The sequence below is a fragment of the Bos grunniens genome, chromosome 16 (genome assembly GCF_055505025.1).
Source record: "Bos grunniens cultivar Pamir isolate PY7600 chromosome 16, Bosgru_T2T1.0, whole genome shotgun sequence".
In the NCBI taxonomy this organism is placed as follows: domain Eukaryota; kingdom Metazoa; phylum Chordata; class Mammalia; order Artiodactyla; family Bovidae; genus Bos; species Bos grunniens.
In genome coordinates, this window is record NC_141180.1 from 42,172,235 (window position 1) to 42,184,872 (window position 12,638).

Here is a 12,638-nt window from a genome sequence, read left to right on the forward strand (position 1 = left end):
TAATCATTGTCCTATAACTTATGATAAAGTGGAGTAGATTTCTAATTGGTGAACCTATGCTTGGGATTTCTAAAATCATTATGTATACATCTTGGGCAAAGTAAGAGGTGCTTTTACCTCAAAACAAAGTATAAATCTGCTCCTAATTGAAGAGATGTTCAGAAACCAAACTCCCCTTTCTCTGTATGTGGGAGTTTTTCCGGAATACTGAGAGTGTGTAAAAGAAAGACAGTTGGTGTGGGCGGAGCAATTTGCCCCTTTGACCTTGTTCCAGGAGCTCCTCTGAAAAATGCCTAGTGGTTTGGCATCCATACAGTTCTCCTCGATCCTTCTTGGAGATGGTGCAGTTCTGTAACGCATGCATCACGAAAGGCTTTATGGATTTTCAAGGTTTTCTTTTCCCATTTACTCTGTTCCCACATAATTTAGCAAATGTGGAATTCAGCAGTTCCACATAATTTCCACATATTTTGGCCAGTTTGTTTTATACCCTTGAATACCACCTTCCGGACGCCAGAAGTGATGCTAGGGGTGGGAGTGCAGATTCAGAGATGGTGTACCTGAGCTGCGGTTCGACTGAGCTCCACTGCAATGTCTCCTCCGGTGTTTCCAAGACCGATCACTAAGACGCGTTTGTCCTGAAAGCCTGCTGGGATCTTGTACTCTTGGCTGTGTAGGATCTGGCCTTTAAACTTATGGATTCCTGAGGGGAAGGAGGGATCAGAAATATCTAGAGTTAAAACTCCTTTAATTGGCAGGCATAGGATCTTTGGGAAAAGGGACGTCTCAGAAACATGGCAGCCCTTTGCTTCTGCTGCCAGTTGCAGGAAGTAGAATCAGTATACCATCTGCTAGCCCACTGGATACTGTAAGCCCAGATATTGGTATAGTACAACATGTCTTGTTAAAAACATAGGAGAACTTAAATATTTCTGTGTGTCCCATTTGAAAGCAATTACTTAGGGAAATCAAGCTTACTGTAGATGATAATAAGAAACATCTCATGCATGACCCTGAACATCCTAGACAAGAAGCATTGGGTTGGCCAAGTTCATTTGGGTTTTTCTGTATGATTGTATGGAAAAACCCAAACAAACTTACTGGACAACCCAATAAATTGTTGATGCTTTATTTTACCCATCAGTATATTCTGTCAGAATTGATTTATGAATACATTAATAACATATTTACAGATTGAATTAAAACTCCTTTTTTGCAAAAAGAAATTTTGTAGCATGTTTTCATGTAAATAATTATTCTTGTTATTTAGGCTTGTTACTTAGCACTTATTTTACTTTGTGTTTTATCACATACTTATTGAGCTTTCTGGGTGGCTCAGTGGTAAAGAATCCACCTTCCAGCTTGGGTGCAGTCCCTGGGTTGGAAAGATCCCTGGAGAAGAAATGGCAACCCACTCCAGTATTCTTGCCTGGGAAATCTCATGGAAAGAGGAGCTGGTATGCTACAGTTCCCGGCGTTGCAAAGAGTTGAACACAACTGAACATGCACGCATACACTTACTGTTTTATTATAATGTATGCTTATTTATCGGAGAAGGCAATGGCACCCCACTCCAGTACTTTTGCCTAGAAAATCCCATGGACGGAGGAGCCTGGTGGGCTGCAGTCCACGGGGTCGCAAAAAGTCGGACACGACTGAGCGACTTCACTTTCACTTTTCACTTTCATGTACTGGAGAAGGCAATGGCAACCCACTCCAGTGTTCTTGCCTGGAGAATCCCAGGGACGGGGAAGCCTGGTGGGCTGCCGTCTATGGGGTTGCACAGAGTCGGACACGACTGAAGCAACTTAGCAGCAGCAGCAGCATGCTTATTTATTCTTTGTTCTTTTGTTATTTATATTTGTATTTCTCACTGATCTTTCAAGCTCCAAACACTGTCAATAGAAGTATCACTATTATGATATTTATATACTGTATATGAAAAGGGCTACCAAATATTTCTTCTCTTGATCTTTTTTTTTTTTGGTAGTTATCTTATTGGCATCTATAACAGACATGAATTGTGGGTTCATAGAAAACTAAGAATTGTAGTAACAGTGGAAGCAGAGCTATTTACAGTGGTGGCTGTCACTGGCAAAGTCCATTAACAATTCCCAAGAAATACAAGTAGAATCTGAGTAATAAAGTCTAACCTTTTTCTTTTCCTTTGTACTTAGTCTAGTTTCACTTGATTATATGATATCCTGTGCAGAGGCCTTGTACCCAGCATTTCAGACTAGAATTCCTAGTGTGAAAAGGCTGTGCCTCATCCTTTAGCTCAGCAGAACATGTGCAGAAGTACTGTGCAGGATGCCTCAATTCGAGATGGTGGCAGGGTACCATGGGCAGAGATGCTGCACCTGGCACCACGATCTGGAGCCATGGGCAGCATGGCTGGGCCTGACCTTAAGAACTCCACACTCTTTCCTACTGATGAGGTACCTATAAAGCAGGCCTGTTGGGGAAAGATGTTCTTGAGAGCACAGTCTCACACATCTCCATTCTCTGATGAGAGAATAAAACTTACTTTTGCTTTTGATCTAACTTGGTCTCGTTCTTATTGGCTTGAATGATTTGGGGCAGGAATATTATTGGGGACTGACTCAAAAGGGTCAGTCTAACCCCCAGTTAGATTGGAGTCCATGCCATTTTGACACCTCGCATTTTAGTCTTTTGAGGAATCCATTAACAGTTGGGTGCTGGTTCCAAATTTCCTGAACTGGAAGTCTTAGTAGTAGTTGTAGTCTTTTTATGTCAAATCATGTGGAATTTGTGTGCCAGCAAATCACTTCAACTGCTCCCCTTGATAGTTTGAAACAAACCCAAAACAGAACATCTAAGTTATGGGGAACCAAATGTCTGCCATATGGAAGGATAGCTCATTAGGGTGCATTCTGCAGAACTGGAACTTTCTGGGTATCACCCCCTGACTCAGGAGTGTTTCTGTAGGAAAGAAACCTGTGCATTGGAATAAGATTAGGGAAATCAATCAAGAGTCAACAGAAAATCTTTGGCATTCCTTCAGGTGCTACAGGTAGTGCCTCCAAATCTATACTACCACTTATCTTGAGTCATGGGAAGGGAATGTCAGACAAAAGAATGTTGGGGGCAGGGAGCTGCTAAGCTGGCACTCCAGCTGACCCCAGGAGCCCCAGTGGACATTCGACAGAGGGAGAAAGCCTGTCAAATTCTTAGTTGACACTGGTTCTACCTACTCAGTTCTGAACATCAAATCAGGAACACTCAGTCACAAGACATGTAGAATTATGGGGCTGTCAGTAAAGGCTCACGAATGGATATTCATAGGACCATCAGAGTGTAAAGTGGGCAAACATAGGCTCAGCCACTCCTTCATGTGTGTTCCCACACACCCCATACTCCTGCCAGGAAGGGATATCTTAATAAATTGGGGGCTACTATACACCTAATGGGAAACAAATTGGAGATTGGTGTCCCCTTAGACAAAGGGCACAAGATAATAATGTTAATAATGACTGATGACAAACTTTCCCAGACAGAGCAAGTTAATCTCCTTGAAGTAAATCTGAGGTCTGAGCCCAGGGATGGGTAGGATAAGTTGCAGGAGCCAGTTTCATGATAATCCATCTAAAATGTGTATATAAATGGCCAAATAGAAAACAGAACCCCCTCCATTGGGAAGTCTTGTTCCGTACTGCCCTGTCACATGGCCTAACTGTCCAGGGCCTTATTAGAACATTTATAGCAGCATATAATACCTCCATTCTCCTCATAAAGACACCCAATGGAAAATAACATATGTTACAGGACTCTCAGGGTAATCAGTGAAGCCACGGAGGATATACATCTAGTAGTCTTTAATACTACACACTGCTGGTTATTATACTGTCCCCCGGGACCTGGAATTCTGTATCAGATTTAAAAGATGCTTTACATGTATTGAAAACAATAATACTGCTAGGCAGTCCTGCCTTAAAGGGTCAAAAATTCCTCCACCATCTTTGGATGGACTTTAACTAAAGACCTAAAAGATCTACACCAAGCCTCCTCCAATGTAGACAAAATTCTGATCGTCAGCCCTACTGAGGAGGCCTTTGATAAAAATACTGTAACCACCTTGAACCATCTGGGGAATAAAAGATATAAGGTATCCAAGAAAAAGGCTCAAATACCACACACTAGGGTGACCTACCTAGGCTTCATTCCTACAGAAGGTAAGAGAAGTGTAGAAAGCATTGGCAGCCTCGCCCCTCCTAAAACTAGAAGACAGCTTAGGTGTTTGTCTGGGGATGGCTGGGTTTTGCCATGTCTGGATTCCTAACTGTGGTCTAATAGCTGGGACTCTATGAAAAATTAAAAAGAAAGGATGATTTTTTTTTAATGCAATTCAGAATGTAAAAAGACCTTTCAAGAACTGAAAATGCAATTACTTCAGGCCCCTGTTCTGGCTTTCTAAAATTTAGCTAAACTCTTTGACCTTTACATTCATAAGATAAAGGGAATCATCTTTGGGGTATTTGCTCAAAAACTGGGGACCCCTTACTCAGGTGGTTGCTTATATCTCTAAACAATTAGATCAAACTGCTAAGAGGTGGCTTTCTTGCCTCCCAGCAGTGGCAGCTACTACAACCTGGCTAAAGGAAGCTGAGAAGTTAACATTTGGTCAGCTGATCACTATATGAACTCCATACCAGATTTAGACTTTGGCTAGTCCCCAGAAAGTCAATTCAAGTTCAGGCTATGCTTTTAGACAATCCAGTGGTTTCCATAAAAAACTGACAGGCTAAATCCTGCTACCCACAGAAACAGGGCCCCTGGAGCATTATTATATAGAAGACATGATCTATTCCAGTTGTCCTGACCTAAGAAATGAGCCTCTCCCACATGCCAAAGAGGAATGATTCATGGACAGGAGCAGTTTTATGAGAGAAGGAAAAAGCCTGGCAGGATGAGCAGAGACCTCCCAGGCCTATGTCTTAGAGGCGAGAAGCCTACCCCAGGGACTTCTGTTAAAAAGGCCTTGCTGGAGCCTTTGGGATGGGGAAGATCTTTGATGTTCACACAGAATCCCAGGATGTGTACGCCATTCTACACGCATGGGGCTATTTGGAAGGAAAGAGGCATGTCTGCTGCAGAGAATAAACAGGTGAAAATGGCTTAAGCATATTGAAGCAGTATAGCTTCCAAAAAACGTGGCAGTGGTTCACTGTAGAGGTCACCAAGAGAAGAATGCAGAGGCAATAAAGGGAAACAACAAGACGAGTGCAATTGCCCAAAGGGCGGCCCCAGAACCAATAACCTGGCAACTATCCCCCCACATCCCCATACCTCAAAGGCCAGATCCATCCAATTATTCCTCAGTCTGCACAAAGGAAGAATTAGACACACCTGGAAATGGGGATTCACTAGAGATCTAGGAGGCCATGGGTAGCTAGGTAATGAACACAGGCAATAGTTCTTTTCCCAAACTGCAGCTTGTCAACCTTCAGGGGGGCTCATCAAGGAACTCACTCTGGGTATATAATTGGTTCTCTGAGTTCATGGTTACTTCTGGCACGAGAAGTATAATCAGTCAGATAGTTGAGACCTGCCCCATCTGCACAATGAACAACCCCAACACCAGACCTCTCAGAGGTCCCCAGATCAGGCCTGTTCAGACCAGAGGAACATATCCTGGGGAAGACTGGCAAGCTGATTTCACTGCCATGGCGAAAGTACCCAGCAATTTCAGGTATCTCTTGGTGCAAGCAGACTCTTTTTCTGGGTGGATAGAAGCATTATTAGGGCTCCCCAGGTGGCACTAGTGGTAAAGAATCCCCCTGCCAATGCAGGAGGCAAGAGACGTGGGTTCAATCACTGGGTCAGGAAGGTCCCCTGGAGTAGGAAATGGCAACCCGCTCCAGTATTCTTATCTGGAAAATTCCATGGACAGAAGAGCCTGGCAGGCTTCAGTCCCTGGGCCTGCAAAGAGTCAGATATGACTGAACAACTGAGCATACACACACAGAAGCATTATTAACAGAAATAATTCCTAGGTTTGGGCTCCCAGGGTCCTTTCTAAGCAATAATGATCCAGTACTGTGTCTCAAATGATGAAAGGGATAATGAGTGCCATGGGCAGATCCTGCTTTTAGCTCGGAGGCCTTAATTGTTGGAGAGGGTAGAAAGATCTAAACAGAGCTTGAAATGGGCCTTAGCCAAGCTGTGTCAGGAAGCTCAAGAAAACTGGATTAGGTAGCTTCCAATTGCCCACGCCCTATGTGGTTAGCCCCAAGGGATAAGTTAGAGTTAAGCGCATTTGAACTCATGTGTGGTAGACCCACCCACTACCCCACTGACCACCCACCCCACTCCACCCCCGCCCCAAAGAAGGGAAACCTTAACTTGAAATGGAACAACTCTAGTATGCCCTCCAGGTAGGTAACCAAGTGATTACCCCACCCCCTGTCCTTGCTCTCTACCCATTTTGGTTAAGAGACTGGGTGCACCTAAAAACCTGGAAGACCAGCTCAGTTCTAAGTGGAAGAGACCCCACTTGGTGATCCTAACACCCACACTCTACCCTGAAGTTGCAGGGTTTACCCCGTGGGCACATCACCCTTGAGTGAAGAAGTTCCTGAGCCCCAACCTGTGGAAGGACACCCCAGGGCAACAACCCCCCCCCGCCGCCCCCGACTACTCAATTGAACCTCTCTGACCTGAAGCTTCTCTTCCCAAAAACAACAAAGTGTGGCCAGGAAAACAGGCAACAGCAGTGAGCCTCCACATTGGGGGATGCTTGCCTACAGGCAAAAGACCTAGATACTTGCATTTTTAGGAAAGATTTGCTCTTGCTAATACTTGGGCCTTGTATGTTAAATTGTCTGGTGTCCTCTGTCTCCAAAAGGTTAGACAAACTGTCACTCAGTGATGCGAACAGTTAGGGTTGAAGCCTGGTGACCATCAACACATCTAAAGGCAGCTGGGAAGATGCTCTGGTCCTCCACTCCGGGTTGTGGGGATGCCTGGAATTAACAGGAAGCAATTTTTTTGGGCTTCAAAATCACTGCAGATGGTGACTGCAGCCATGAAATTAAAAGATGCTTACTCCTTGAAAGGAAAGTTATGACCAACCTAGATAGCATATTCAAAAGCAGAGACATTACTTTGCCAACAAAGGTCTGTCTAGTCAAGGCTATGGTTTTTCCAGTGGTCATGTATGGATGTGAGAGTTGGACTGTGAAGAAGGCTGAGTGTCGAAGAATTGATGGTTTTGAACTGTGGTGTTGGAGAAGACTCTTGAGAGTCCCTTGGACTGCAAGGAGATCCAACCAGTCCATCCTAAAGGAGATCTCTGGGTGTTCTTTGGAAGGAATGATGCTAAAGCTGAAACTCCAGTACTTTGGCCACCTCATGTGAAGAGTTGACTCATTGGAAAAGACTCTGATGCTGGGAGGGATTGGGGGCAGGAGGAGAAGGGGACAACAGAGGATGAGATGGCTGGATGGCATCACCAACTCGATGGACACGAGTTTGAGTGAACTCTGGGAGATGGTGATGGACAGGGAGGCCTGGCGTGCTGTGATTCATGGGGTCGCAGAGAGTCGGACACGACTGAGTGACTGAACTGAACTGAACGGAATCACAGAAGACAGACCTGAGCCCCTAATACCCCTCAAGGATGAGGAACAGGACAAAAGACAGAGGAGGGATGTGTGGTTGGCAGAACCCATTCTGGGTGATAAAGTCTAATCTTGTTTTCTTCTCCTTTATGCTCAGTCTAGTGTCACTTGCTCACAGGGTGCCACATGCAGAGGCCTCACACCTGGCCCTTTAGACCTGAGCTCCTAGTATGAAAAGGGTTTCCCCAGTGGCTCAGACAGTAAAGAATCTGCCTGCAATGTGGGAGACCCCGGTTCCATCCCTGGGTCTGGAAGATCTCCTGGAGGAGGGCATGGCACCCCACTCCAGTATTCCTGCCTGGAGAATCCCATGGCCGGAGGAGCCTGGTGGGCTACAGTCCAGAGGGTCACACAGAGTTGGACACGACCGAGTGACTAACACACTCCTAAACTGTACAGATTCCTCAGCACCGGGGTGTATGCAGAAGTGTGTGGACGTCACTGAATTCGAAATGTTGGCGGTGGTGGGCCTCCTGCGGGAACGCTGCTCTGCCCTGCAATCTGGAGCTGGAGCTGAACATCACGCCTGCACCTGTCTGGCGAGAACTCCGCCCCCTCCCCGCTACAGAACGCTACAAAGCAGCCCCGCCCACGATCGTTCCAGGAGAGCTATTCTCTACAGCCAGATGGCACTCCTCTCCATTCTCCAATCAAAGAGTAAAGCCTCCTGTGCTTCTGAACCGAATTTGGTCTCTAGGCTCCAAGCAACATCAGGCAGGAGGACCCTTCTTGGGGACCAGCTATAAAGGGTCAGTGGTCACAGATGCAACAATGGAAATTATGAGAGGTGGCAGAGGGAACAAGAGCTATGGGGCCAGCGACCTTCAGACCCACTGATCGGTAAGATGACAATCAGAAAGGGGGGCTCTGCACTTTAGAGAACTCCTCAGCCTCTCACCCTAATACTTCAAGTACTTTTGCAATTTTCATGTAAAAAGATGAAAACTGTCTCACCTTATCAATCTCCAGTCACTGATTCATTCATTTACTCAATTACATTTATTGAAGAGCTACTATATAAAACACAGTATTTTAATTGGGAGTCTTTGCCTGCTGAGGACCCCAAAGCTGAAAACTAAATGCAATAGTTGCCACATTTCTAGGGCCCTGCTAAACCAGCTAGGCAGAATTTGCAAAGGTGTATGCAGACCAGTTCTGTCATCCTTAGCCCCTTACTCACTTTCAAGGATTGAGTCGAAGTGGCCAGAGGTTGGAAACAGGAGACTTTCAGTAAAGGATTTAAAGCGCTGTTACGTTTTTGGTCCCCTTGACATGAAGCCAGATTTGAGGGGCTTCCGGGAGACCCCTGTGTGACCTCGACCCTTGGAATCTATGGAGCACAGAGAATGGTGTGTGGCCTACGTTTGACAGGTTGTGACAGCAATTGCCTGCAAGGGGTGGTGGAAAAACTTGCTAGTAGCAAGTTTTTCATTTAACTGCTGACAGTGTGGAATGCATGTTTCCTGTGGACCAGACGAAGCTATGTAGGAGAGAGCCTGTCTGATGACAGTTTAAAGGGACTTTGCACCTGGTAGCCATCTGGACTGGCAATGAAACCTTAACCTAGTTTGTATACAGATGACCTGGGGAGGAGCTAGGGTTGAAGGACTTGTCAACTGGGCAGCCCCAGAGTGCTTGGTCTATTAACAGGGGCTGCACTGAGAGATCCCTAGTAGTGGGGCTGGCTAGTCTCTGGAGCAGAGCCTTGGAGAGAACCCCACAAAGCATGGATCTTAAACACCCCCGAGGCCTGAGAGAACTAGCACCTCATTGGTGCCGGTCAATAAAAAACTTTCCTGCCCCTGTACTTCTTCATGTCCTTCCCCTGACTTCAATTCTGGAAGTGCCAGAGACTGGAGCAGGTGGGCAAAGGACTTGCAGGAGGAAGAGAGTCAGAGAGGAACAGAGGGGAACAGTCAGAGGAAGAGAGTAGCCAAGTACACTATCTTTTTCCTATGGCCACAGTCAGCACAAAGCAGGCACCGGCTGAGGAAGGGGAGAAATCTCTCACCATTACAGGTAACTGCAAGTTTTTACTATTACACAACATAGAATATTTCAGTTATAAAAATGAGAAGTTGGGGGAAATCCCTGGAGGTCCAGTGGTTAGGACTCTGTGCTTCCACAACAGGGGGCATGGGTTTGATCCCTGCCCCTGGTTAAGGAACTAAGATTCTGCATGCTGTGTGGCAAAGACAAAAAAAAAAAAAAAAAGATGACAGAGGACTTTTTATTATTTGAGAGTGAGCATAAAATTGGTGGGAATGGCCTGCAATTGCAACCAAGGGCGGGAGAAGGACAAGCCCCACAGATGAGTCCTGCAGGCATATTACGAGACAAAACACAATTGGTTAATAACTGTACCTTACACGACCTTTACTTTCAACGTTGTACAACTCAAGGCACTGTTTCCTGTTTTAGGCTTAGGAGATATGAGGATAAAAGGCAGTCTCTAAGCTCAAGGACTTCATCCTTGAGCGAGAAATAGGTAAACAGACAATAGCTAACTAACAGGCTGCCATCTCTGGGATCGCACAGAGTTGGACACGACTGAAGTGACTTAGCAGCAGCAGCAGCAACTAACATTTACTCAGCCCTTACTAGCAAGTCCCAGACACTCTGCTAAGGACTTTATATATGTTAATTAATTTAAACCTCACAACAACCCTACAAGGTGAACAATATTATGATTCAGTTTTACTAATGCTGAGAAAAAGACACAGAGGTTAAGCAACTTGCTCAAGGCCATACAGTAAGTAGCAGTGCCTGGAGAAGTCAGGCCCCTGGAGTCATCTGCCCCTGGAGCTCGGCTGACAAGCATGCTACTATACTGCTTCACAGAACAGGAGGTGTTATAATGGCTCCAATGGGGCATCAGCCTGGACTGAACCAGGGCAGGCATCCTGGAGGAGGTGAATTTTTTTTTCCAAAGAATGCCATTAGAAGGATGATTAGGAATTTGAAAAGGGAAGCACTAGAGAGTTTCAAGAAGAGGGAAAAGCCTGTGCCCCAAATGCATTAGGGAGTGGGGCTTCAATCCATTTTCTGGGGTTTGGCTGGAGAGAAGCTTGCTGAAGGCTCGACCTTGGTTCATAGATTTTGTATGTACCTAACACAATGCTTTTCAAATAATAGAGTCTCCATAACTGCCTATTTGAGTAGGGCACCCAAGAAAAAGTGTAGCATGCATAGGTAATTCTAAATCAATGATTATGTCAATAATGCATTGCCCTTCCCTCCAAAGGAATCTATTTGGTAAATCAAAACTACTAATTCAGAAAAAGGGGGTCTGCCCAGGGGTGTAAGGCTTGGTTTGCCTTGTCACCAAATATCTCTGGAGTACTTTGCTACTGTGGTTTATTCATCTTATACTTATCCCCCTAATGTTATGTGTTAGAAAATGCTTAGCTACTACCTTAGGAGAAGGAAGACCAGGCATTTGAAGTCCATGTACACCACTGACAAAGTTCGATGACATTTGTTAATACTTGATTAAGTATAACTAGGCATTTGTGATCATTAATCTGTAACTAGTATTTAAAGAGTCACTCTTACACAACTTCTGAGTGTGGGAAAGAGAAGAATGATGAGTGGTGACCTGCAGAACTGGACTTTGTGCTCCCTGTCCTGTGATTCCTGTGTGGGCTCTGGGAGGATTCAGCTCTCTGAGGTTATAACTGAGGCCAGGGTTATAACTTAACTAAGAGGGAGAAACACTTCTTAATCTGGGGAATCACAGGTTTCTTTCAAGCAATTTTCAGATAGTGGATAATAACTTACAAAAAAGGTCATGATTCATAAAAGTAGTAGCTGTTGTTTACAGAGAGTTTATTGTGGGCTCTGTGTTATACTGTTTTATTTTTAAATTTTGTTTGTAAAGATTTTTATTGGAGTATAGTTGCTTTACAATGTTGTTAGTTTCTACATTACAGCAAAGTGAATCAGCTATGTCATGTCATGTGAAAGTCGCTCAGTTGCCCCATGAACTGTAGCCCGCTAGGCTCCTCTGTCCATGGAACTTCCCAGGCAAGAATACTGGAGTGGGTTGCCATGCCTTCCTCCGGGGATCTTCCTGACCCAGGGATAGAACCCATGTCTCTTACGTCTCCTGCACTTGCAGGCGGGTTCTTTACTGCTAGTGTCACCTGGGAAACCCAAATCGGCTAAACATGTACATATACCCCTCCTTTTTGGATTTCCTTCCCATTTAAGTCACCACAGAGCATAGAGAAAGAGGAGGGTTCCCTGAGCTATGCAGTAGGTTCTCATTAGTTATCTATTTAATATATAGTATCAATAGTGTATATATGTCCATTTTAATCTCCCAATTCATCCCACCCCCTTTTTTCCCCTTTGGTATTTTAAAATATATAAAACAAAAGCAACAACAGTAATAAAGCAAGCCAATGTTCTGGGAAACAATCATGTTTGTCATATAATGTTTTGAAGGACCCAAGAAGGAGCCAAAATTATTTATTAGATTTTAGGGTCTCATGGTTGTATTGGTCTAGCCCAAGTATGAGGAGGCCCTGTTGTATCAGTGTCAAATCATAGAATCTTCATACAGGAAATAGATTTACATTCTGTTTCTGCCTGCCGTTCACCAACTATGTGCAATATTTTGGGTTATTTTTTCCTTTGGGGCTATATTTCATAGTATTTCACATTTAATCCTTATCAATATTCTGAAATAGGAATTTGTATTTCCACTTTGCTGAGGCTTAGGCAGGTTATGTTTATCCAAGATTATGCAAAGAGCACCAGGGTCTGGATCCAGAACTTTGTTCATAACCATTATGCTAAATGCTACTTATCCAGGGCCATTGTCTGCAGGGAACCATTGTTGTCATTGTTTGGTCGCTGAGTTGTGTCTGACTCGGCAAACTGGAACTTCCCAGAAACCTTACACCATATCCACTCACCAAGGTACCTCACTCTGGAAACATGGAGGAAATTGGGATTATCTTTCTTGCTGTCCCATGTAACAGACTCTTCTAA

The 12,638-nt window shown here is 44.6% G+C and overlaps 1 protein-coding gene and 1 long non-coding RNA gene across 16 annotated transcripts in view; one reads left to right on the forward strand and one right to left on the reverse strand.

The window, feature by feature from the left end:
- LOC147356703 (uncharacterized) overlaps positions 1–12,638 on the forward strand; it is a 61,480-nt gene that overhangs the window by 43,873 nt on the left and 4,969 nt on the right. The window lies entirely within an intron of this gene.
- Positions 1–12,638, reverse strand: part of FMO4 (flavin containing dimethylaniline monoxygenase 4) — a 38,996-nt gene that overhangs the window by 13,394 nt on the left and 12,964 nt on the right. For 8 of the 13 annotated variants that reach the window (XR_015143495.1, XR_015143496.1, XR_015143491.1 and 5 more), the window contains exon 5: positions 561–703. Coding sequence is in view for 7 of the 13 variants with exons in the window: in XM_086344724.1 (XP_086200850.1) it covers positions 561–703 (143 nt within the window). In the remaining 6 variants the exon portion in view is untranslated. Of the gene's footprint in view, positions 1–117; positions 541–560; positions 704–6,788; positions 6,984–12,638 lie in introns of those variants that run through there. The other 5 variants (XR_015143493.1, XR_015143494.1, XM_086344729.1 and 2 more) reach the window with 3 other exon arrangements.